Here is a 23,330-nt window from a genome sequence, read left to right as displayed (position 1 = left end):
TGCTTTATTGTAGCACCCAACCCCCATACAAAAAAACCTGGTACACCCAAAACTGTTGGTAAACTAGTGAGTACTTCTCCTTACATCACCTGCCGTTTGAAAACTATCCTTGTCGAAACATCAAAATCACTGTGAATAAATGCATACGAGTTTAAATGTCTCATTTCTCAGAACACATCACAAGGTAATTGTTGAGAAGTTGACAAAACAGAGACAAGAGACGCTATAATGAGATCGCTGATGCTTTTCTCAGGCCCCAGACAGTATGTGCTGCTGAGCTTTGAGCCAGCGCAGTGTCCAAGCCTGCCGAGCAGTTAAGACCAGAGTAAATAATAGTAAACATGCAAGTGAGTTTGGGTCAGCCTTAGGTCATGTTGGCAGAGATCTGGTGCCAGCATGTGTTTTAGCCAAAGGGGAGGAGGGATCCCAAAGCCTGAATACGTGGGCAGGGCGGCGCAGTCGTGGAGCCGTCGTGGGACAGATGGCAGATACAGATACGTGCTCATCCAGTCAGTCCAGCGGTAACTCAGCCAGCAGCTCGTACAGGAGGCTGGTGGAAGTAAAAGAGGTTTGATCAGCTGCAGGTGCAGCCGACAGTAACGGAGAGACGGGCCTACGTGGAAAAAAACCACAGGCTACTAAGCAGAGGTGTCTTCAGTATTTAACATTCATTACTCAGGTAGAAGTATAGATACTAGAGTTTAAAAATACTCCTGTAGAAGTTGAAGTATCAACTCAAGTTTTTTACTCAAGTAAAAGTATAAAAGCACTGGTTTCAAAACTACTTAAAGTATAAAAGTAAAAGTAATGTAAGGGGGAAAAAAGCCATTAAAGGTGACCTATTATGAAAAACACGTTTTTTCTTGTTTTAACATATATAAAGTGGTCTCCCCTCACCCTGCCAGCACAGGGGAGACAAAATACCATGAATTTCTGCAAGCTCTCTGACCCCCGCCGGACTGAGTCCCCCAGTGTCACGTGGCCTTTTTTTGAGCCATTCTGAATCTGCGCCTGGGGTGACGTCACCATAGGCGCTCATTTCCATATGTTCAGCCTCCGCTGCTGAAACCACGCCCACAACCAGCTCTCTGGCTCTGGCTGGAGCGGTCCATCCTTCAGCCAGTCGGACGCGGCGCCGCAGCGCCGCGGATCCAGGTTAAATCATCCAGGTTCCCGGGTGATTTGGGAGCTGGGTCCTCGGGGGTCTGTCCCAGGCTGGACCAGCTTCACCCTTCGAGATTTTCAGGCAAATCTGTCGGTTTGATCCCCGGTAACGGGCGATGCGCCGCAGATGCGCTCCGGAGCGGATCTGTGCGCCCGCCGTGGAGTTGCGGCGCCCGTCGCACAGCATCCGCCGGGCAGATCCGGCTGAAATTCCGCTGGTCGGTCCCCGGGAGTCCCTGCTACCAGTCCAGGCCGGTTCCTGCGGTCCCGGCCGGTGGGAACCGGTCATATTTCCCGGTTAAAGCCGCGGTGATGCGCGCTGATCCAGCAGCGCTGCTCCCGGGCGCCTGGCTTGGCTCCGCGGCCAGCGTTCAGACTCCGCCGGGCAGATCCGGCTTAAATAGTGCATAAATGTTATTTATATACAACTCATATTTTATTTTTTTAACAATAAAGTTGCCACTTGTGAAAATTCAGTGTTGTATTTATTTACAGGCTCGGGCTGCTCTGGCGGAGCGAGGTTTATTCTCCTCCCCTGCTACACGTCATTCAGGGAGCCAATCAGCACAGAGCCTCATTATCATACACCCCCCCCCTTCCCTAAAAATGAGGCGCAGAAAAAGAGGTTAGAAGCGGTAAAACTAGTGACAGGGCCCACAGGCTGGATTTATGATTTATGTAGAAAAAACTAGCTTTAGATTGTTTTTAAGACATTCAAGGCCTGTTTAAAATATACATTAAATGCCATAATAGGTCTCCTTTAAGGACAAAAGCCATTGAAAATGAATGTATCTTAGTATAATGCAAATATATTAAAGAAGCATATATGTGTACTATTGAGCATTAACATGTGTTTCAGAGAGCAGGAGATATGATGACTAGTTGCCTATAAGTATTGTAATGGTGCAAAAAGTCAAACTTCAGAGGCATGTTATCATTTATCCTAACCTTTATTGGAATGTACATCCAAGTTTAGTTGCAGGAATCTGAGGGAACGGATGTAAGAACAAAACTGGACAAGAACATCTGAAACAACCACAACCAAATTCACTCTATCCGGATGGAGCAATTTAACTGGATAGTTTTTATTAAAGTCCAAAATGAAATAGAGTAACGAGGCTGTTTTTAAAATGTAAGGAGTAAAAAGTACAGATAATTGCGTGAAAATGTAAGGAGTAAAAAGTAAAAAGTCGTCTGAAAAATAATGACTCCAGTAAAGTATAGATAACCAAAATTTCTACTTAAGTAAGGTAACGAAGTATTTGTACTTTGTTACTTGACACCTCTGCTACTAAGTAACGATAGTAATGCTAGTTAGCGCCTGCAAAGTCTTTATTTGTCTCCACGACACAAAATATGCCATAACCTTTATTGTTTATTGTCTCCAACAACAGAAGACAAACAGAACAAACTGGAAGGAATCCAGTGATGTGCAGCCATGAAGAGGCCAGTCCACCACATACCCACACATCTCTCTGATCTGGTGTTTGTTTAATCGTGACTGCACCAAACTGAACATCGTCGTATCTTATTATTATGAATTATTCATTATTGAGTATTTAATAGCTGCAGATTACTGAGCGCCTGCTGGGATGAGTCACAAAGAGATGTAACATAAGTAACTTTGCTCCTTCTGGATATTTATTTTCAGAAACGAGTCATCAGACGTGTCAAATGAGAGAAAGTATATAAAGAATACTTTAAAAGGTCCCTGAGGAAACTCGTATCAGACAAGCGTCCTGTTTCATTAGTCTTCCTGTCTGCCTGGCCTGAGCTACTGATCAGGCTTGATTTGATCAGATTAAAAAGAGCGCCACGGAGACTCTTCTCTCGGCACGACTTTAGACATTTCACAGCTCTGACTGGACGCGTGTTGGACTGTGATCAGTGTCCGTGCTCCGGGAAGAGGAACATCGGATTTGCTTGAGTCCGTCATATTGTAGTTGCCACAGAAATTCTTACTTTGAATAAGAAAACACAATTAACCAAACTGCAAACTACAAACATAAACGTATTTTAACTTTTATCCATTGTTCTTGGTTCTTTTTTGTTTACATTTTAAATCATGAAGTTTTAATGTCTCTGTAAAGCATTTTGAGTCACCTTGTTGTTGAATTATTCTACACAAATAAACCTGCCTTGCCTTACAAACAAAGAAGATACATCGAGGTTTTTGATCAGACTAATATCAAAGATAGGCCTGTTTTGAAAAGATCGATTCTCCGATTTAAAATCGATTCTCATATTAATTCCTAAAAATCGATTCATATGTCTAAAGATTTTTTTTATTTATGTATTTTTTTTTTCATCATTACATTACAACTTTTGGTAATTTTTTGTTTATGCCCAAAAAATTAATATTTTGTTGGACACGAGAATAACTGGTGCCATGTTTTTGCCTTTAAATATGTTTAAAGGTATGAAAACATTAACGTTTTCAGTTATAATTGCATAAATTGTCTATATTTCTTTGCTTCATATACTGTCTTAGGGTTACATTTGCATAAATGTTAAAAACCAAATTCTCATAAATGGGGAAAAAATAAAAGCGATTTCTTTCGTCCTCTGTTTCCTCCCTGGATCTGTTTGGTAATTCTGACCCACACGATGTTTCTGAAAGCAGTTCTATCAGCATTCTGGGAGCTGATTGGTCCTTACAGCATCATTAGCTGCCAATACTTGCTGTTGAATCTCAATATAATACCAGTATTCATATGTTGCAGAACTACAGTCATATAATTCATGCAACAGCTGAAAAAACTGTTTTATTAACAGTAACCCAAATCAATATCGGATCGAATTGGATCGAATCAAAGCATGATAATCGATTCTGAATCTTAAGAATCGGAATCGATTCTTGATATTTGAATCGATCCCCAGCCCTAATCAAAGAAGCACTTATTCTAAATTTTGCAAATAAAAAGACATTAAAACTTAACTTGAGGAAATAGTGAGGGACATTTTCACATTTAATAGCAGCTTTGCTCCAAATAAAACCTGCTTATCTGACAAAAGACAAATTACATGCAGTTTCCAAACATATTACAGTGAGAGAAAGTACTTCCAAACTGCAGTGAAACACCAGAGACGTAGTTTATTCCTGTGTCTGTGAGAATATCAGAACTGGAATATAACATTCAACCCAGCACCGGCCACGTGTGCCCTGACCAGCGGTCTGGGCAGATGCTGCTTCATCTGTGCATCTCCAATCTGCTCCAGGATTTGCTCTGCTGGACGGAAACATCGTTAGCTGCTGCTGCAGCTGCCGGTACCGGCGGCCACGGTCTCTGGGCTTTTACCAACTACAGTAACTCAGCAAAACAAACATTAACTACAGATGAAAAAGTATACCGACTGGGGAAAGATAACACGATTGTCCTCAAACAGGAGGATTAAATTGAAGTCTATTGAAAAACTAAATACAGATATTTCATCAAAATGAAATACAATCAGATGATCCAACAGACCAAATCTTTTGGTCTGTTGGATTCAAATTAAACCCAATCTCAACAATATTTACTGTGCAAATCTAAATACCCCCGTAACATTCATCCATCCCTCTATCTTCTGCTGCTTATCTGGGCTCGGTAGCCTAAGCAGGGAAGCCCAGACTTCCTTGTCCCGTCCAGCTCAGCTGGGAGGACGCCAGGGCGTTTCTGAGCAGCTGAGAGACAGAGTCTCTCCAGCGTGTCCTGGGTCTTCCCCGGGGTCTCCTCCCAGTGGCACATACCTCACTCACTCTTATTAAATAGAGCTGGGTATCATCACTGACCTCCCGATACGATACGATACGATTCCGATACACTAGGTCCCAAGACCATACGATTTCCGATACGATATCGATATTCTGGTTACAATAAGGGAATAACGTGATCCTTCCACGCGCCACGTCCGGCCAGAGAAACCCCACCCTGTCTGGTGAAAAGAAGCAGCCTGCTCACTCCTCAAGTAAGGAGGAGACCTGAGCTCAGTGCAGGGCCTCCCGGGGTTGGTAGATGGAGCAATGCCCAGGACTGACTTAGGTAGGAGCACTGGGTGAAAAAATGGGGGAAAAAACCGGGATTAAAAAATAAATAAAAATAAAAATAAAAATAAAATAAATTTTTTTTTAAATCGATACTTGGATTTATGTATCGATAATCGTTCCTACACATGCATATCAATAAAATATCGATATATCGATATTTTTAACCCACCCCTATTATTAAAACATCTTAGATTACAAAGTAGGGCTGGGGATCGATTCAAATATCAAGAATCGATTCGATTCCGATTCTTAAGATTCAGAATTGATTATCACGCTTTGATTCGATCCGATTCGATTCGATTCCGATATTGATTTGGGTTACTGTTAATAAAACTGTTTTTTTCAGCTGTTGCATGAATTATATGACTGTGTAGTTACGCAACATATTAATACTAGTATTATATTGAGATTCAACAGCAAGTATTGCAGCTAATGATGCTGTAAGGACCAATCAGCTCCCAGAATGCTGATAGAACTGCAAACAGAAACATTGTGTGGGTCAGAATTACTAAACAGATCCAGGGAGGAAACAGAGGACGAAAGAAATCGCTTTTATGTTTTCCCCATTTATGAGAATTTGGTTTTTAACATTTATGCAAAAGTAACCCCAAGACAGTATATAAAGCAAAGAAATATAGACAATTTATGCGATTATAACTGAAAACTTTAATGTTTTCATACCTTTAAACATATTTAAAGGCAAAAACATGGCACCAGTTATTCTTGTGTCCAACAAAATATTCATTTTTTGGGCATAAACAAAAAAGTACCAAAAGTTGTAATGTAATGATGAAAAAAAAAATAAATAAAAAATGTAAATCGATCTTTAGACATATAAATCGATTTTTAGGAATTAATATGAGAATGGATTTAAAATCGGAGAATCGATCTTTTCAACACAGGCCTATTACAAAGCTCTTGTCTTTTTTAAACATGCACATTTGTACAGCAACATGTCCTGGACACAATGGTACGTTCTGCAACTAAACTCCTGACATAGTTCTCATCCACTCGACAACGAGAGCAGGAGCCTCATCTAAACACACACATGCTTAAGTCCAGCTTCATCTTCCCAGCTAATGACTGTTTCAGTTTCTAATCAATCTAATCCTCTTAATCAGTCAGATATGGACTCTTCATTACCTTCTGCTATAACCATGACAAAGTCATCCAGGTCAGCGTGTTGCTGCTGTCCCGTCCACCCTCAGGTTCCCCTGAACCTGCAGAGATCTGCATCCAGCAGACTCTCAGAGACCAGCCGTCTGCTGGCAGCCGGGGAAGGATCTATGGCAGCTCCTTTTCCATGTGATGACTTCTGTGTCTGAGCAGCCCTCTTCCTTTTCAATGTCTTGACTCCCACCCTCCTCCGTCCCACGTGGGGGGGGGGTGCAAACAAAAGGTTCGATCACATCGAATGCAGTCATCCACTATTTCAAAATGCAAGCAGGTTCCCAACTGCGCATAGGCTCATGTCATATTCTAATATTTTATAGGAAAAACGAGCAGCAGGACAGCAAAAGATTGTACATATTTCAAATAAACTTTCAGAATGACAAAAGGAAAGAAGTCTGAGTCTAAATCACCAGGAGTGCCAAGCCCCAGCACCGTCGCTGCTGCGACTGATTCATACCAGATGGATGAGTCGGTCTTGATGTCATTATTATTCATTGAAATTAGTTGAGAAGCCTATGAGCAACGCAGCTCAACATCTGTCATGTGATGCATGCGATCAACATGGCAACGCATCGCAACTTTGTGTCTTTTGAGAAATACTGAACGTGACTTTCTGTTCTTGTGAAGTCACCACATCTGACTCGGCCCAGTCAGTGAGGATTAGAAGAGTTAGAGACGGGATTTTACATCTTTGAGTAAAGATTATATGACTTACAGTATCATGGACACTTGCTCAAAAATAATTAAATCAAGGGGATAATTATGAGACACCCCAATAAGAAAACCAACTGTAAGTGCCAGTATGATGGAGGTTTTAGATAACCAACATTCAAGCAGCCAATCTAAGCCATAATTAGGAATTATTTGTACATTATACAGGACTGTCTCAGAAAATTTGAATATTGTAATGCAATTACAAAAAACAAAAATGTCATACATTGTGGATTCATTACAAATCAACTGAAATATTGCAAGCCTTTTATTATTTTAATATGGCTGATCATGGCTTACAGCTTAAGAAAACTCAAATATCCTATCTCAAAAATTTTTAATATTCTGGGAATCTTAATCTTAAACTGTAAACCATGATCAGCCATATTAAAATAATAAAAGGCTTGCAATATTTCAGTTGATTTGTAATGAATCAAGAATGTATGACTTTTTTTTTTTTTTTTTTTTTTTTTAAATTGCATTACAAAAAATAAAGAACTTTATGACAATATTCTAATTTTCTGAGACAGTCCTGTAAGTCAGTATTTATTTGAACTCATCATGGGGAATCCAGAGTAGCAGCCATTCAACAAGCCTGTGTATCTGAGTCCAACTTCAAGGCCGTAGCAGGAACCCCTCTCAGACCCTCACAGAGCAGCAGATGGGCCGTGTCCCATCATTCTCTGCCACCAATAAGTGAGTGAGTAATTACCACATGACTACTCAGACTAATAGCAACGGCGACTTTGAACACTCTTGAAGCGTGTTGGGGACCTGTGGGTCAGAAGTAACTCAATTCACTTGCTGCCCGGGCAGAGGAAGCACCATCTGCCCCAGCGCCGTGTAAACGCTGTCTGAAAAAGCCCGGGATGAAGATGGATCACTTCCCTCTCAGCGAGCACCGGCAGCTGAGCATGCACTCACTTGGCTGCTCTTCTACATCCGCAAAAGGTGTGACTCGGAATTGGTTATTAAGGAGGATGCAATTAGGGCCAGACTCTGGGGTCTTTAAAACTCACCCCTATAAATCTCAGTCACTTAATCGCCTCCATGTCGCTCACGCTTCTGCGGCAAATAAGGGAGCAGAAATGTCCAAACAAAACATTTGCCCTTGACATCTCACGGAAATTCATTCTTAATCTGACCAGCAGCCAAATGCAAAATGAAAAAAGAAAAAATGTAAACAATAAAGAGCATTATGTTAATCCTACACAGATTGAACACACTGTCAACAGATCTATGGCCACAGTAGCTGCAGCACACGTGTTTTAGATTACATAACTTCTAAGCTTTTGTCTTGACCTCAATAGGAGAAGTGAAAAAAGAAACTTTAACTGGAACTATGACATAAACCTTTTAAATATCTTTCATTGTGCATTAGATGTGCATAAAACACGCAGATGCTGCTGGTAAAACAAAATCAAACTGAAAAAGTTCCTAGTAAAGTGAGAAGCTCTGCTCCACAAAAAACTACCACTCCACCAACCCAACACATCACTTCACACACACCCTTAAAAACTATTAAATAAAACATTTTGGACAATAGATTTAAAAAAAAAAAAAAGAAGTATAAAACCCTGAAGTTGGTCTGCAGAAGGAAGTGTGCATTGAAAGGGAAAGAGGAGAGACGGAGGAGTTATGAAGTGGTCGAGAGGGCTGCTATTACGGCCTAAATCTTATTAAAGTGATTGACGGGATTAGACAGAGAAAAAGACCCAACCAGCTGGATATACACTGGACGACTAAAAGCAGGAGGGAAAACAAAACAAGGAAGCTCAAGGAAAACTGCTCAAAAACTACAGCTTTGCATGTGGAAATAAATAAGTTGTTTTGTCTGAAAGCTGCCGAGCAGTTGGGTGTTTGAAACATGCCTCACTACACAGCCAGTTTGGTTTTTGTAGTGCTATTCAAATTTATAAAGAAATTGTTTTTAAACATCCTACCCAGCAGACTCAATGCATCCCATAATACACTGTGAAAAGCAGTTTAGAATTAACCCTCTTAATATATTTCATAATCCACTGCAATGAAGGAAAGATGGATTTTAATGAAGCAGACCTGCAGCAGGTCCTAAAAGTAGAAGCACAGTTTGGTGCTGTAACCAGGAATATTCAGATAGATTTTCACGTTATATCACTATTAAATATTAATTAAAAAGCATCTTGTTTTATACACGAATGCCGTGTATGTGAATGATCACAAGCAAAATTAAAAAGACATGACTCCTGGCTTTTTACCATTATTCTTTTGGAGACAAACGCATAAATACATTTTGTACGTCACAAATAAATGTGTTTGAGTGAAACAGCTAGTAAGCAGTAAAGTCATTCATGGTCCAGAGAAAATGACAGAGTAGTGCCCAAAAGCGTGCATGATTTTGTACACAACGTGCGTCTAAAGAAGAAATACCCACAACTGCTCATCTTTTTGCAGCAGAGTTGAACAATTAGGCAGTCTACAAAAAAAAAAAAAGAAGCTAGATCCTCCTACTGGACATTGTTTTACCCGGGCTCCAGATGAGCACCCTGCTCCAGCTGAGCAGATACACAACGAGCTCCAGTGTTCAGCATGATAAATGATATCCCACCACGGCTAAGGAACAGGTCTCAAGTTGAAAGTGCTGCAGCGCTGACGCGCAGCACATGTGGCGGGATGATTACTGGTAATCCTGCTGCTCTGTGGTGCTTTGTCTCCATATGCAGATAATGTTTACGCCAACAAGCGGGAGCTGCTGTTGCTGTGGCTGGAGGCTTAATGGCATTAATTCATGTATAGGCCTAATTCTTTATTACAACAGAGTTAGCAGGGATAATCTGCGCTGTGAATTACCGTGCGGCGCCCCGGGTTACTGCCCGGGTCATGTCTGCTGTCCACTAGGGCTGGGGATCCATTCAAATGTCAAGAATCGATTCCGATTCTTAATATTCAGAATCGATTATCATGATCCGATTCGATATTGATTTGGCTTAGTGGTATTTTAAATGTTTTTTGAGCTGTTGCCTGAATTATACGACTGTAAAATAACTAGTGAAATAATAATTTCACAATAATTATTGTGAAATAACTAAGAAATAAATAACTCAAACAGGCCTTTCAATATCCATTTAAAGTGCAAAAAAGAAAGAAATTGCAACAGTTCATGCAGTAAACAAATCCTTTTAGCTTATCTAATTTATTCTGTCACCACAAACACATATTGCCATGAAGCACCTGGCATTTTTCAGAAGTGTCATGACAAACTGTGTGTCCGACTACTGGGATTAAAGTTCACCTGGCGAAAATGATGGGGGAGAAAATTAAAAAAAAAAAAAAAAAAAATCGATCTTTAGACATAAGAATCGATTTTTAGGAATTAATATGAGAATCGATTTAGAATCGGTAAATTTATTTTTTCAACCCAGGCCGACTATCCACTAGGGATGGGCGATATGGACTAAAAAAATGTATCACGATAATTTCTGGCATTTATCCCGATAATGATAAAAATGACGATAGAAAAAATACCAATTCAACTCCACCTTTGTAACTATAAATCTATCACCACATTCAGTCTTTGGAGCCAAAACACTGCTCTAAAAGATACTAAATACTACTAAACTACACCAATTAAATTGATAAAAACCAATTAAATGAGTCGCTCTCAGATCCGCCTTCCTTTTTTTTGACAGTATATCGTAAAATATCACCCATTCCTACTGTCCACTAATGTTCAACAGCACCAATCTAAGTGGACTTCCGTGAGAATAAACATGTATTTTCTTTGAAAAGTGAAATGAAAACATATGACCTGTGAATAAATCAGCCCTCGGCGGAAACAAACTTAAACAAACATTTCCTGCAAACTCACAGGCAGAGCTGTCAATGTTTAAGCGTGCTGCTATTTTTACCTCCAGCCGTGGACGCGGAAGCCGGGGCACTGGTCTCCACAGCGCATGCAGGGCTGGCCTCGGTCTGGGTCCTCTTCCTCCGCCTGGAAACAACACAAAGTCAGTTCACGCAGTCCATTGGCTCATGGGAACAGCCTTTGTATCTCATGACAAAGGACACTTTTGTTAGTTTGTTTTTTTTGCATGGATGTGGTCAGACAAACATCATCGCCATATTGAGAGAGAGACGAGCTAAGAATTTAACCCACATGCAGAGATCCCACAGATTTAACCGCTCCGGTCTTTAGTTTGTCTGTGGTCCAGTGTGATTTAACAACATCACCAGTAAAGTACACCAAAGTATCCCTTAATTATACCAAAGCCATAATAACCATGTGCATTGTTAGTGTGCGAGTCAGACTGTACAAATCACTGCACCGATGGCTAATATGAATTTCTGAAGTTCTGAGTTGATACGATCACTAACGAATGCATCTAGGACGCAGGGTTACATCTTGTAGCGTGTGTTGAACTTCTGACTAGAGCTGGGTATCGATTCAAATGTCAAGAATCGATTCGATTCCGATTCTTAAGATTCAGAATCGATTATCACCATTTGATTCAATCCGATCCGATTCGATATTGATTTGGGTTAGTGTTTCCTGGATTATATGACTGTAAAATAACTTGTGAAATAATAATTTCACAATAATTATTGTGAAATGAATAAGAAATAAATAACTCAAATAGGCATTTCAATATCCATTTAAAGTGCAAAAAAAGAAAGAAATTGCAACAGCTCAAGCAGTAAACTAATTATTTTAGCTTATCTAATTTATTCTGTCACCACGCACACATATTGCCATGAAGCACCCGGCATTTTTCAGGTATTTCATGACAAACTGTGTCCGATAACAGAGAAACCAAACAAGCTCTAGTAAATATAGATAATATGAACTTCATTGAACTAATATAACATTTAGAAATTTAAGCTGAAATGTCCAGCATTTTCTCTAAAGAAAAGTTCATTTAGTTCAGGAGTTTTCAAAACTACTGGGATTAAAGTTCACCAGGCAAAAATGTAATGATGGAAAAAAAACAAAAAAAAAAAACAATTTAATCAAAAAAAATAAAAATAAAATAAAAAATCGATCTTTAGACATACAAATCGATTTTTAGGAATTAATATGAGAATCGATTTAGAATCAGAAAATCGATTTTTTTCAACACAGGCCTACTTCTGACATCCAGGATTTGAAGTAATTAGTCACAAAGTAAACCTGATGTGACAGGACCAGTCCAGGGCTGTGGGCACTGAAGCAACACAGGGTGTAAATCTCAGAAAAAGGAAAAAAAAAAGTCTTTTTGACAAAAGTGCTGAGTGGCACTTACTTTAGGCTCAGCCAAGGACAGCTGTACAGCACAGCACTAAAACTACTGGCTCACATCGGCGCTCTGCTCCTGCAGCTCTCCGTGTATGAGCGTGCAGACTGCAGCAACAGGCCTCTTTCAGAGATGAGAGGAAGGAAGCTGACACAGGATGAGCGCTGCACCCTTTCCCTCTCCACGCAGTCGCTCTGTCCCTACTTTCTTTTTCCCATAACTCTACTGTACCTCATCTATCAGCGACGTCAGCAGCTAAGTGTGGACAGAGACACGCAAATAAAAGACTTGTTCTCTCCAGATTGGTTAAAAACTACAGAAACAGAGTTCATATGTTTGATTCCCACTCCTCGGTTAAAAGCAGGACTTTGTAAAAACCTCAGTTACTGTAAACAAATAGGTTTTGGCCTCAGATGAAGTCGAAATGTAAACTCACTTTGGAGACTATGAACAGAATGCACATAAAACTGTACACCGCCGACTGTACTGAGCAGTAGAAAATGTTGACACGCGGCAGAGCAGGGCGTCTGTGCGTGCCTGTTGCCGTGACTTAATTTCCCCAACCACTCTCACCATTAAAGCCACCAGCAATCACGTCGAGCCTGTTTCCCCAAGCAGAGATTTTTATGACCGGTTTCAGGAACTGCACCGCATTACTTCGGTTCGCAACACTCGTTTGCTTTCCTTATCGCTTAGATATCCGTGTTTTGTTGTAGCAGTTGAGTGCTTTACCACACCTACAGCCCGACGGACCACAGGTACGTTAAAGTATACATACAAGTAGGTTTTATCCAATTATATAACCAGGTGTCAAGTAACAAAGTACAAATACTTTGTTACCTTACTTAAGTAGAAATTCTGGTTATGTATACTTCACTTGAGTAATTATTTTTCAGACAACTTTTTACTTTTACTCCTTACATTTTCACGCAATTATCTGTACTTTTTACTCCTTACATTTTAAAAACAGCCTCGTTACTCTATTTCATTTGGGCCTTTAAATAAAAACTATCCAGTTAAATTGCTCCATCCGGATAGAGTGAATTTGGTTGTGGTTGTTTCAGATGTTCTTGTCCAGTTTTGTTCTTACATCCGTTCCCTCAGATTCCTGCAACTAAACTTGGATGTACATTCCAATAAAGGTTAGGATAAATGATAACATGCCTCTGAAGTTTGACTTTTTGCACCATTACAATACTTATAGGCAACTAGTCATCATATCTGCTGCTCTCTGAAACACATGTTAATGCTCAATAGTACACATATATGCTTCTTTAATATATTTGCATTATACTAAGATGCATTCATTTTCAATGGCTTTTGTCCTTAATGGCTTTTTTTCCCCTTACATTACTTTTACTTTTATACTTTAAGTAGTTTTGAAACCAGTACTTTTATACTTGAGTAAAAAACTTGAGTTGATACTTCAACTTCTACAGGAGTATTTTTAAACTCTAGTATCTATACTTGTACCTGAGTAATGAATGTGAATACTTTTCACACCTCTGTATATAACTCCCAACATGAACACCACCGCTCATTTGAATCGATACCTGCAGAGTATCCAGTTGTAATGAAACACGAGTAAAGAATTCTATTTTAATATCATGTTTGTGTACTTTTTCTGTCATGCATCGCTGCCTGTTTCATGGGATAACGTGCTGAGATGGCTCTGACTAACTGCTGCTTCATCAATCACCCCCCCAGGCAGGTATGAAAGGTGACAACGCGGGTTAAATGAAGCGTATTGATGATTTCTGGGTGACTGGGTCTTTCACTTGTTATTTCTCTAGAAACCAGTTCCTGAGTTGTCCCACTGCCACGGGGCATATGCTACAAGAAGTCTGTACATCTACCAGTACACTTTTTTTTTTTTTAAAACACACTTTTTTAAATGTGCTTTTACTTAACATCTAATAATGTACTCTATAATATCCAATGTTATTATTTTATAATGTTTTATTGTATTTCTATGCTCTTATGTTTTTATATTTTTGTCATTTTATTGGATTCTGCCTTTTAATTCTGCTTTGTAAAAGCACCTTGTAACCGTGTTTGGAAAGGTGCTATACAAATAAAGCTTATTATTATTATTATTATTTACATGTCAAAAAATAAGGAAAATGAAAAAGAAAATAACTCCAGGATGAAAAAAAAAAATGTGGAAACTCTAACTGACCTGAAACTACATTTTCTAGACCCACATGGAAAATTATGTGACATTATAAGCCTTTTTTTTCTTTTAAAAATTCTTTGGTCTGATTTAGTGCATTTCTTTATTCTCAATAAACACATTACACAGAAGGGCACGGACAATGTCTCTTGAATAAATAGTTCCAAGTAATAAGACGCGCACTTAAGATAAATGATGCTTTCATTGTCCCTGACTAGTGTGAGCTGAAGCATGTTTTACTGACTCTATTCAATATTTAAATTGTAAGAAAAAGACTATTGATTATATAAAAGTTAAGTTTCCATGGGTTTTCTCCAAGTCAAAGCGATCTTGCCGATTTCTGACGTTGTTTATCTGTTGTAGCACGAAGGCCCTGTGTGTGTTCCTGGTGGATGTGATGGACATCTGCCTTCATCTACTTACGTTTAGCTCAACTGTTTCAGTCAATTCTCACACTGCTCGATATCAAACAGACACAAGAGTCTTTAATTTGAATCAATAGGAAGTTTGAATCAAAATTGGGTTCAACTGTGATGTAATGAAGGAGGAAGGATTACGGATCCTGAGAAAAGCTGAAACATTAAGTCCAACGATGTGCTAAAAGAAAACAGGAGTTCATCGTGGACAGATTTCACCTTTTCAATCTGACAAGTTAATGAAAAAGTGTCAAAGTCTGGAATAGTTGGTACCATATTGCAAACAATTGTAGGTCCCTATCCATCTTCAAAAGTCGCTCAAGAGAACATTTAATTCAACAATGTAGTCAAGAAAGCTCTTGCTTTTCCCACTGTTAATGTTTCTTTTGTACTTCATATTCTGTGTTGCCACTTGTTTAGCATAATATTCATATTTTCATGATCATGTGATCATAGGTCTACTGTAATTTTTTATTTTCATTCATGTTCTGCATGTCATTTTTATGATGTATTATTTATTTTTATGATTTTGTATCCTCATAACTTTATTGTTAAATGTTATTAGGTGGGGGCTCCTCATAAGCCTACTGGCTTGCTCGCTCCTCCCTGCACAGTTTCTTTTAACTGCACTTATTTGTCTGATGTTATTTTTAATTGTATGTGCTAAATAAAATAAAAACTAAACTAAACAAGTATTTATAAATGGAGTCTGGAAAAGCCTAACGACCAAACAGAGTTGAGCTTATCTGTAGCCAAATCAATGTTAAAACATACCCACCTGGTTCCACTCCAACACTAAATCAGACTGGTATACAAGATAAGAAAAAAAAACATGAGACAATCTTAAATCCTTCAAAAACAAACAAAAAATCCCTGAAAGTTTGTTTTACATTTCCTTATGTCAGCACTCTGCAGTGTTCTGGAGGACAGGGCTTACTGGGAACTAAATAAGATGTGTTGGGTTTGCATGAGGAGGTCCTCCTGCTTTTGTGCTGAGAGTTAATAATGAGATAGAGCTGGTGACCGAGACTTTCCTCTAAATGACGAGTCAAGTAAACACTACTCTGAAAAGTCAAGTTCCAGTCAACTCCCAGGATGAAAATCTGACTGGCATCACACTTTTCTTTATATGCCCCTTTGTTTTTAGTATATAGATATAAAAAAGTCTGCATGGACCTCTTCTTTCTACCAAGTAAAGCCAGAACTAACAAACTTAAAGGCTGCCAGCTTTGTTATCTTACATCAGCATCCAAGGATTACTCACAGTAATAACAATATGGATAAACAATGCACTGAGCCACTAGCGGAGCAGGCGGGGGGGCAGGGGGGGCGGCCGCCCCGGGCCCACTGCTCCGTGGGGGCACACGCCGAAGAGGGAAACAAAAAAGTGTTCTGAATAAAATAAGGAAAGATGGACTATATAACGATTGCGTTCAAAAGGATAAAGTTGTTTAAAAAATAAAAATGAAAGAAATAGTCCCTTCTCCCTGTGTGTGTCTGCCTGTCATGCACGGGTACGTGCGCACATGTTGTCTGTTTACTTTTAAGAATGATTTATGGTTCTGCGTTTGACACACCAACACAGAGCCTACAACGTAGGGTACGGCGTAGGGTGGGCGTCGCCACGTACCCTACGCGACGTGTTGTGGTTCTCCGCCCACCGCTGGATGAAACCATCATTGGTAAGCTGTCATAATATTAATTATTTCTGATAACATTGTCATGACGCTGAATATATGGCCTTTCCTATATTGTTTGTTGCTGTTTGACCGCTGTGTCGCTCATTGTGTTAAATACATGTCGTCGCACATTGTAGTCTGTTGTCGTGTAGGTTGAACACGTGCGTCTGAATTGTGGTACTCTGATCCGACATCTATGGCTAAGATGAAAACTTAGCCTTAAAAATTAAAATATCCCCACGATAAGTCATAATTATGAGATAAAAAGTCGAAATTATGAGATATAAAGTCGAAATTATGAGATAGAAAGTCATAATTATGAGAGAGAGAGTCAAAATTATGAGATAGAAAGTCTTAATTATGAGATAAAAAGTTGAAATTATGACTTTTTATGTCATAATTCTGATTTACCGTGGGGATATTTTTATTTTTAAGGCTAAGATTTCATCTTATTTTTTTCTTTTACTGGCGGAAATGAGCTTCCATAGACATCACTGGATGTCATTAGATTTTTATCTCCAGTTTGATACTTATATCTTAAAATCTGCATTAGGCTTATAATTAGGTTTGACATAATGACTGGTAAATCCATGGTGCTGAAACCTCATTTGAATGTTCTGACCGTGTTGCTGCTGCTGTGGTTGTGTGTCAGAGTAGCTGATCTGTGGCATTTTTTTTAGGTATTATGTTTTAACGGAGATGTTTAGGCCACAAGGGCCCCTCTAGAATGCTTCACCCCCCCCCTAGCCTGGGACCCCTGCTCCGCCCCTGCACTGAGCCATTTGGGCAAAAGAGAAAATGGGAAGAAAAAAAAGCTCTTAAAGTGCTCATTACCCAAGTCCTAAAAGTGGTGGTGTCGGATGGATTAAAAATTAACAGCAGAGGTCGTAGGTCGGGGGCCGTTGGTGTCTTGGCATGCTGAGTAGATGCACCTCTCCTCACTGGGCAGGATCAAACCGACAGCCCCCCGGCCGGCCGGCCGGCTCCACACTTCCCTCCTCTGCAGCACAACACGCCATCTAACGCTCATGGTTTATGTGTTACTGCTTCCTGCCGCCGAGGTCAACCCAGACAACAGTATTTAACCTCTGATGGGTTTATCAAACATCATTCTGAGGGTCAAACATACATTATTTCTGCCTGTACTGGGGTCATTGGAGTCACAGATTAAAGAGTAAACTTTAGACTTTCTAAAATAGTTTTATTTTCCCACAACATATTTTTACTTGACAGATTCTCCTAAAGTTGAGGTGTAACTTATAACATGTTCTCAAGACCCCAAAACCAAGTGCTTTAAGTATTCTGCCAGTATATGTATATAAATATTCATCCAAGGAGCAAAAACAGTTAGTGGACGTGACTGCACAGAAAAGAGTAGCGCAGGAACTTAAGTCATCTAAGAGCTTTATGGTGAATATTTAACATTGCTACTACACATTCTGCATTGTGTAACACCGTGGAGTGGCAAATTATTATTCTCAAATGCAAATTACTGATCGAATTATAGAAGCAGCTCATATAAAATGCTGTTGTGGCCGTACAAGGGCCGGATTGAGGATTTGTTCTTTAAAGTTTATTATAGGGTTGCACTAATCTGCTACTAGCATCATCTGTTCTGATGTTGATCAAATATGTGCATCGGTTATCAGAAAATTAAGCTGAATCGTCAGCAGATCTGTTCACCTTAAATGTGTTGCCAACATTTGATGTATAAATAGATTTTCTCTCTATGAAAGTTCAGTTTCAGTACATTTTTCTTCTACATTTGTATTAATTCAAGTGTGATTCTATTTAATTTGGAAAGCTGATACAAGATACCAAGATTTTATTATCATTCAATAATAGTGCATTACATTTCTGCATTGTTTCACTACATTTTATGCAAATGATTGTTTAGTTTGCAGAGAAGTAGTTTGCCGGCAGTAATAGACTGAAAAAGGTTGACGCTGGGCTTCCCTATTTTATAATATCATATTAACTGTATGCATAGACTTTAATAAGTTCATCTCCCTTAATGAGTAAGGAACTGTGAGTATTTTGGGTGAGCTGTTCAACAAGGCAGAGCAAATTGTCCCTTTTCAATCTGTTATCAATATTGGTTCACAGATGCTACAAATAGTTTTAAGTTTGGAGAAAAAAAACAAAAACAATATATGCTGTATGTATGCATGGTACAGAGATGTTTGATTTGGAGAAAAATAATTAAATACAGCTTATAGATACAATAAATATTGATGCTATCTTGTATCAGTTTATTTTACATATTACATATATGTTAAAGGAGCTGTATGTAAGAGCAATAATAAAACGAATCATAAAATGACCCCGATATGTCAACAGACATTTAAAAATCATGTTCATTTCAAATACTTATGTCACTGACAACAGCACTCAAGCCAGGTTATAGAAGCCAGTTATAAAAAGGTGTGCTAAGTGCTATAGTATTGCAAATACATGTATGCAATAGGCCTGTGTTGAAAAAATAGATTTTTCCGATTCTAAATCGATTCTCATATTCATTCCTAAAAATCGATTCATATGTCTAAAGATCGATTTTTTTATTTATTTTTTCCATCATTACATTACAACTTTTGGCATTTTTTTGTTTATACCCAAAAAAGGAATGTTTTGTTGGACACAAAAATAACTGGTGCCATGTTTTTGTCTTTTAAATAAGTTTACATGTATGAAAACATTAAAGTTTTCAGTTATAAATTGCATAAATTGTCTATATTTCATTACTTTATATACTGTCTTGGGGTTACATTTGCAACCATCATTAGCTGCCAATACTTGCTGTTGAATCTCTATCTATAATACTAGTATTCATATGCATGAATACTAGTGCATAACTACACAGTCATATAATTCATGCAACAGCTCAAAAAACAATTTTAATAACACTAACCCAAATCAATATCTGAATCGAATCGAATCAAATCAAATCTTGATAATCGATTCTGAATCGGAATCGATTCTTGACACTTGAATCGATCCCCAGCCCTAGTATGCACACACAAATGCCTCTGATTTTACATTTCAACAAGGACAGGTTTGGATATAGGTTATTCGTTTTATTATTTGCCCCAGGGCTATTTCTCTTCGTGGGTGGATGTTTGTTAGTGGGGGGTGGAGTGGAAATTCCACTCATGGCTTCAATTTTCCAGATGAACTACAGAGCAACATGTTAGTGTTCAATTACCTGAACATGGAGGTTGCATGTCAGTCTAAATCTAAAATAAAATCATGTAGAGCAGGGGAACAGGCTGTTTTCGGTGTCATTGAAAAGTTCAGGTTCAGCCACCACAGGTAGAGCTTGTGACGTCCCTGTACCTGCGGCCACTCAACAAACAAACTATATCTCCTTTTGTAAGATATAGTATGATATATTTACAGCCCGAATCCAGAATGCAAAACAACTAAATATTTTATTTTGGTTATATGGCAGCAGATCAAATTAAAGCCAAACTTGAAAGATGTATTTAAAATTGATATAGACTACCTTGTTGCAGCTATCCTTGTCCAGTTTTTGATATTATTACATTTTGCCTTTGTTTTATTTTGTCATTTGTTCTATTATCTTTGTTTTATCTTTTTTTTCCAGTTTTTTTTTCTTATTATTATTATTATTAATTGTTTTGATCGAATGCTTAGGTAGGGTGGGTTTGGAAGGGGGTGAAAATATGTGTTAATGTTTGTTTAACATCATTGTGGTTGCCACCGTTTATAATAAGAAAATCATGAAAGATAAATAAAAACATTTGATCACAAAAAAAAGATATAGTATGATAAATATCATATTTATTTCAAATGTGTTAAAAGCTTTTAGCTTTTCTGCACCATCCACCTGGAACTCATTACAAAGCACTCTAAAAATTAATTCACTAGTATCTTTTTGTCATTTTAAATCCTTTTAAAATTTTATTTTAAATCCCTGATCTTAAATCTTTTAAGCACTGTTTGTATTTGTTTTAATTGATTTTACTGTTACATTATTGTAACTTTATATTTGTTTAATTGACTGCTCTTTTGTTGTTCTGTTTTTGTCTTTGTTTTTACTTTTGTATTGCTCGACGTCATTGTAAATGAGGGCTCGCCCTCAATGATTTTCGAGTTTAAATAAAGATATCTATATTTGTAGCGTTGCAGCATAAAAAAGCCCAAGTGACTGGAAACAAAAGCCAGGTGAAGGTGGGACCAAGTTCCGCCTGGACTGCTCTGTGTTTGGACTTGAATACAAGTTCACTTCAACTTTATTATCCCAGTAAAGTGTGGAAACTACTTTAAACATGACCGGTGTTATGGTCGTGGCTGAAGGAGCAGGTATTTGAGAGAGTTGATAGTTGTAAACAGCGGGACAGACAGACAGACAGACAGACAGACCTACCGGGACAGGCGGACCTACCGGGCGGTGCGAGCGGCGCTTCTTGGAGCCGCGCAGGAACATGATGAGCTTAAAAACACTCTCCAGGCGAAGCGACGAACAGCAAAAACATCAAGACATCAGATCTGAGAGGAACGCAGTTGTAGGACATGCTGCTCTCTGTGGAGGAACTCCCCCGGACTCCGCTCTGCCTTTGATAACCACTTTGGAATCGGACCTGAAAAACCTGAGCCGGGCTGGAAAACCACTTCCGGTGGAATTTCAAAGTAAAGCATGCATCCATGTGATTGTTCTTCCTCCAAGCCAGAGACAAAAGGAAAGTTTCAAAGTAATAAATACATATTTTATTTAAATTACACAAGAGATACAGTATTTCAAAATGTATTTATAAGCAAAGTCTTTTGATTCCTTTGATTGAGAAATGGGCAGCTAATTATAATTATGTGTATGTATGTATGTATGTATGTATGTATGTATGTATGTATGTATGTATGTATGTATGTATGTATGTATGTATGTATGTATGTATGTATGTATGTATATATATATATATGTATATGTGTATATAAATATTTATATATTTATATATTTTATATAAATATTTATATGGGCATGTGTGCACAAATATATAGAAATATATAGAAATACTCAACTATGTGTATGTATGTATAGGTTAGTGTGTGAGTACAGTGTGTGAGTATAATTATAGTATAGTTAGTTATTATACATACGTGTTAATAAATGATTCGTGAATGGGGGTAGGAATAAATAAGTTTACACTTCTTCCTACTCCTTTTTGCCCATGTAATTAAGATATTAAGTGTTAAAGTATGAAATTCTTTGTTTTTTTTGTTTTGTTTTCTTATCTTCTCTTTAATTGTTGTCTTTTACATATACAAAATCAAATCAAATCAAATTCAAGATGATATGTTACCACTTTTACTTTGATTTTCTACTAACCTACAGTAAGGATGCACCGACTCTTACTTCTACTGTTCAACAGAACCTCGACGGTCTCAAATTTGACATACTTCACATACTATTTGGAGAAGGGAAAAAAAAGTAATAGATTTAAAATCCAAATAAAAACAGTCTATGCAAAATGCATAATTTTGGCAAGTAAATGTTGCAAACCCGTGTGTTTATGGGGAATTATCACTCCAGTGACCCTGGTAAACAGTTTGATAGCAGCTGGTATGACCTCAAACAAGGGATTATAATCCAGCTGTAATGCTTTTAAATCATAAATTCATTGATTGCAATTAAAAAAAAAAAGAACATTTTCATAAAAATGTAATCTCAGGAAGAGGTAGTAGGCAGAATGCTTGCAACCTGTCTAAAAGAAAATCCAATAAGATTAGAGATTAAAGATGGATGCTCCAATATGTAAACCAACATCCTGGCTTTGTTTAAAAAGGTTTCTTTTTTTGTACACAGATTGCCACAAATGATCTGGTATCCTTCCAATGAAGAGATAACTGAAATAACTTGAAACCGACAAAAATAACAAATAACTGCAAATTAAATAATACAAATAAGACATTGCTTTTAAAATGTGGTTCAACAGAATCAATTGGAAAAAAAAAACAATGAAAAAAGACCGGGACAAAAATCCTGAGACACTCAACTTTATTATTTTTTTATTTTAGGTCTTTTGAGGCAATCACTGCAATCAAGTGATATCTGTAACCGACTGAGTTGGCACTTATTACTATTACTATTACTATTTTGGTCCACTCTTCTTGAGCAACATGATCCAGCTGTTTGAATGGTTTCTTATGCGGGCGGCCTTTTTCAGCTTTTCTTTCATAGATGTTCATTAGGATTCATATCAGGGCTCATGACACTTTGGAATAGTCCAATGTTTGTTCCTCCCCATTCTTGGCCGTGTTTGGTCATCATCCTTGTGGAGGACCCATAAACCAAGCTTTCAAGGACACACAATTTGCTCCACAATGTCTTGACGTTTCATGTTAGCTTTTTTCTGGAACGGCCCCTTCTTGAATCTGTGATGTTAGAGCTGATGCGACTTGACAAAGGACATTTATCCTGAAGCTTTGTGGTTTGTCAATATGCATTTTGACAAATTCCAGTCTGGCTTTTGGATGAGTTACTTTCAACAGTGCAGCCTTCCTCAGTTGTCCACTTTGGTTCAAACAGTGACAGATGGTGTGAACTGATACGGATGTACCTTGACCTTAGAGCCTTTGATCTATTTGGAAGTTGTTCTGGGTGATTTGGTAATTAGGTAATTATTCATATTTCTCAGATCTTCAGTTTGTCATCAGTTTTCATCTCGCAGCCATGTCCAGGTAGGTTAGCCATAATCTCGTGGACCCTAAACTTCTGGATGA

At 38.2% G+C, this 23,330-nt stretch overlaps 2 protein-coding genes across 5 annotated transcripts in view; one reads left to right on the top strand and one right to left on the bottom strand.

Moving 5' to 3' along the window:
* Window positions 1-21,200, bottom strand: part of prickle3 (prickle homolog 3) — a 35,217-nt gene extending 14,017 nt beyond the window's left edge. Inside the window, exons 1-2 of one of the 4 annotated variants that reach the window (XM_061735251.1) lie at window positions 20,980-21,200; window positions 10,963-11,045 (exon numbers count right to left, since the gene is read on the bottom strand). In XM_061735251.1, coding sequence (XP_061591235.1) covers window positions 10,963-11,045; window positions 20,980-21,039 — 143 coding nt within the window. In that variant the 5' untranslated portion in view covers window positions 21,040-21,200. Of the gene's footprint in view, window positions 1-10,962; window positions 11,046-12,333; window positions 12,426-20,979 lie in introns of those variants that run through there. The other 3 variants (XM_061735252.1, XM_061735254.1, XM_061735253.1) reach the window with 3 other exon arrangements.
* The window catches only part of LOC133456711 (syntaphilin), a 104,313-nt gene that overhangs the window by 70,243 nt on the left and 10,740 nt on the right, over window positions 1-23,330 (top strand). The gene's annotated exons all lie outside the window — the stretch shown is intronic.

Source organism: Cololabis saira, chromosome 12 (assembly GCF_033807715.1).
Source record: "Cololabis saira isolate AMF1-May2022 chromosome 12, fColSai1.1, whole genome shotgun sequence".
NCBI classification, from domain to species: domain Eukaryota; kingdom Metazoa; phylum Chordata; class Actinopteri; order Beloniformes; family Belonidae; genus Cololabis; species Cololabis saira.
Note: the sequence above shows the minus strand (reverse complement) of the source record. Positions and strands in the feature narration are given on the sequence as shown.